At 37.8% G+C, this 2418-nt stretch overlaps 1 protein-coding gene across 1 annotated transcript; it reads right to left on the bottom strand.

Moving 5' to 3' along the window:
* Nucleotides 1–300: 300 nt before the first annotated feature.
* Nucleotides 301–1666, bottom strand: LOC103666031 (olfactory receptor 4C46-like). Its single transcript, XM_008694063.2, has one exon. The coding sequence runs from the start codon at nt 1228–1230 to the stop codon at nt 301–303; it is 930 nt and encodes a 309-aa protein (XP_008692285.1). The 5' UTR covers nt 1231–1666.
* Between the last annotated feature and the right edge of the window lie 752 nt (nt 1667–2418).

Consider the following 2418-nt stretch of genomic DNA (forward strand, 5'->3'; position numbering starts at 1 on the left):
CGTTATATACCATAATTATATAGGCAACATGTCATCATCTACCCTGGTGTATAAAAACGAGAATTGTCAATAAAATATGTTAGAATTTATTGATAGTGAATATATATAGTGAATATATATATATAGTTTGTAGCTTAGTGTGTGGTAAGGTTTTCTCTTTCTTCCACTCATTTCTCCTCCACTCTGTCATTCAGAGCAGTTTACTATTTTCTTTATCTGCCACATATTCCTTGCTGAGATCATGTGAAATGTCCTTTTGACCTTTGTTTCCATTGCATGAATGTTGAGCTTCCAGTATATTTATATCTCACCTGAAATAACTTTTTTACTACACAATTTCCTAATGGCATTTTTCATCTGATCATTTCTCAAGGTATAGATTAAGGGATTTAACATGGGTGTTATCATAGTGTAGAACATTGCAACTGCTTTATCAATAGATAAAGTAGTTGCAGGTCTCATGTACACAAATATACAGGGCACAAAGAATAGGACAACTGCTGTGATGTGGGAGACACAGGTGGAGAGGGCTTTGCGCCTCGACTCCAAGCTGTGGTTCCTTAGGGAACGCAGAATGACCACATAGGAGACCATCAAGAGGAAGAAGTTTAAGACACAGATCAAACCACTGTTGGCAGCAACGAAGAGCCCTAGAGTGTGGGTATCAGTGCAGGCAAGATTGAGCAAAGGGTTCAGATCACACATAAAGTGATCTATGACATTAGGGCCACAGAAGGGTAAAGGGATGATAAAGAGGATCTGTATGGTTGCATGAAGAAAGCCTCCCATCCACACCACTCCTATTAGCAGCCCACACACCTGCCGATTCATGATGGTCATGTAGTGCAATGGCTTGCAGATGGCCACATAGCGATCATAGGCCATCACAGTAAGGAGGATGACATCAGCACCTCCAAAGAAATGTTCCCCAAAAATTTGGGTCATACATGCATTGAATGTAGCGGTCTTCTTTTCACGGAGTGAATCTACGATCAGTTTAGGGGTATTGACAGAAGAATAGCAGGCATCAATGAGGGAGAGATAGGCCAGGAAATAGTACATGGGGGTCCCCAATAATGGGCTGGCAGTAATAGTGACTACGGTGAGTGTATTTCCTACCATAGAGACGATGTAAACCACCAAAAACACAACAAATATGATTTTCTGCATCTTTGGATTCTCTGTGAGCCCCAGTAGAACAAACTCTGTCACATTGTTCCTATTCTCCATTATTTCATTTTATGCTTAATTGCATTACCTGAAAAAAAAATCCATTTTGAATAATGTGACCTTGAATTTATTAAGATTATTCATCTAGTAAATAATAAATACCGAGATTCTATTGAGTTGTGGATTTTCATGAGGATTTTTGAGAGAGAAAATAAGTTGTATATCATTAAGACTATTTGACTTATCTCATGGTTGCAGTTTCTGTTGAGTTTGGACATTAGGAATTTGTAAACTCACAGGCAGGAGATCATCTGTGCACTCTTCATCATCCGAGGGGACTAAGCCCAACATGAAGTGGCAGATCCTATACATAGTTGCAGCTAAGAAAGAAAAGGCAATCGTTTATGATGCACAGGCTATGAAGACAAGGTTAAGAAATTTTCCCTCTATACTTAGGAAATGGGGAACGATGGGCAGATGTTGAGAATATAAGGTGGGAAAGTGAAGAGGAATTTGAGGATGGGGGAATAAGGGATATAATTTTAATGAAGATCTTCATGTACCTTGGATGAAGTGGGGTGAGGTTCAGTGAGAGATTGGAGACCAAAAATTCAAACCCTAGTCAAGAAATTATTTATAATAGTTTACATAGGAGTAACAAGGCATTGCTGGTGTGTATGTAATGAAAGTATGCAAAAGCTACTATAAATGTAATGCTTATTGTCTAAGTACAATAACATCATGATTGCTAATGATATATATACAGATATAGATAGAGACACATATATACACTTTATTAATTGATTGCTTTGTTCATGGCAGAGTAGCGTGTGATCTGAACACAAGGTCCCTGAATACTGATAACCTGTGTGCTTGGTATTATTTCATCCATTTGGAGATGAGGAAACAGTCTCAGGACTTAGGATGATGGTACTAATAACACTAATAATATTAACTGAAATTGATTATTTAGTGGCTCTGAGTGTTTTTGCAGACATTTGCAGATTTAATCCCCACCACAAACCTGTAAGATATTTCTTGCTATTGCTTTTATACCTCTTTTATACATTATGTGATAGAAACATGGAGAAGTTAAAGATCCTGCCAAGACCCAGATGCTAATTAAGGGCAGAGCCAAGATTAGTTCAGATTCTACTTAGTTCGTGTTTTTCCTCCAAATTCTTACCCATGCCCTATATTGTCATAATTAACAACATTGAGTTAGTAATCTCCTCTTTATTTGACCAC

This window comes from Ursus maritimus, unplaced genomic scaffold, assembly GCF_017311325.1.
Source record: "Ursus maritimus isolate PB19 unplaced genomic scaffold, ASM1731132v1 scaffold_23, whole genome shotgun sequence".
Taxonomy (NCBI): domain Eukaryota; kingdom Metazoa; phylum Chordata; class Mammalia; order Carnivora; family Ursidae; genus Ursus; species Ursus maritimus.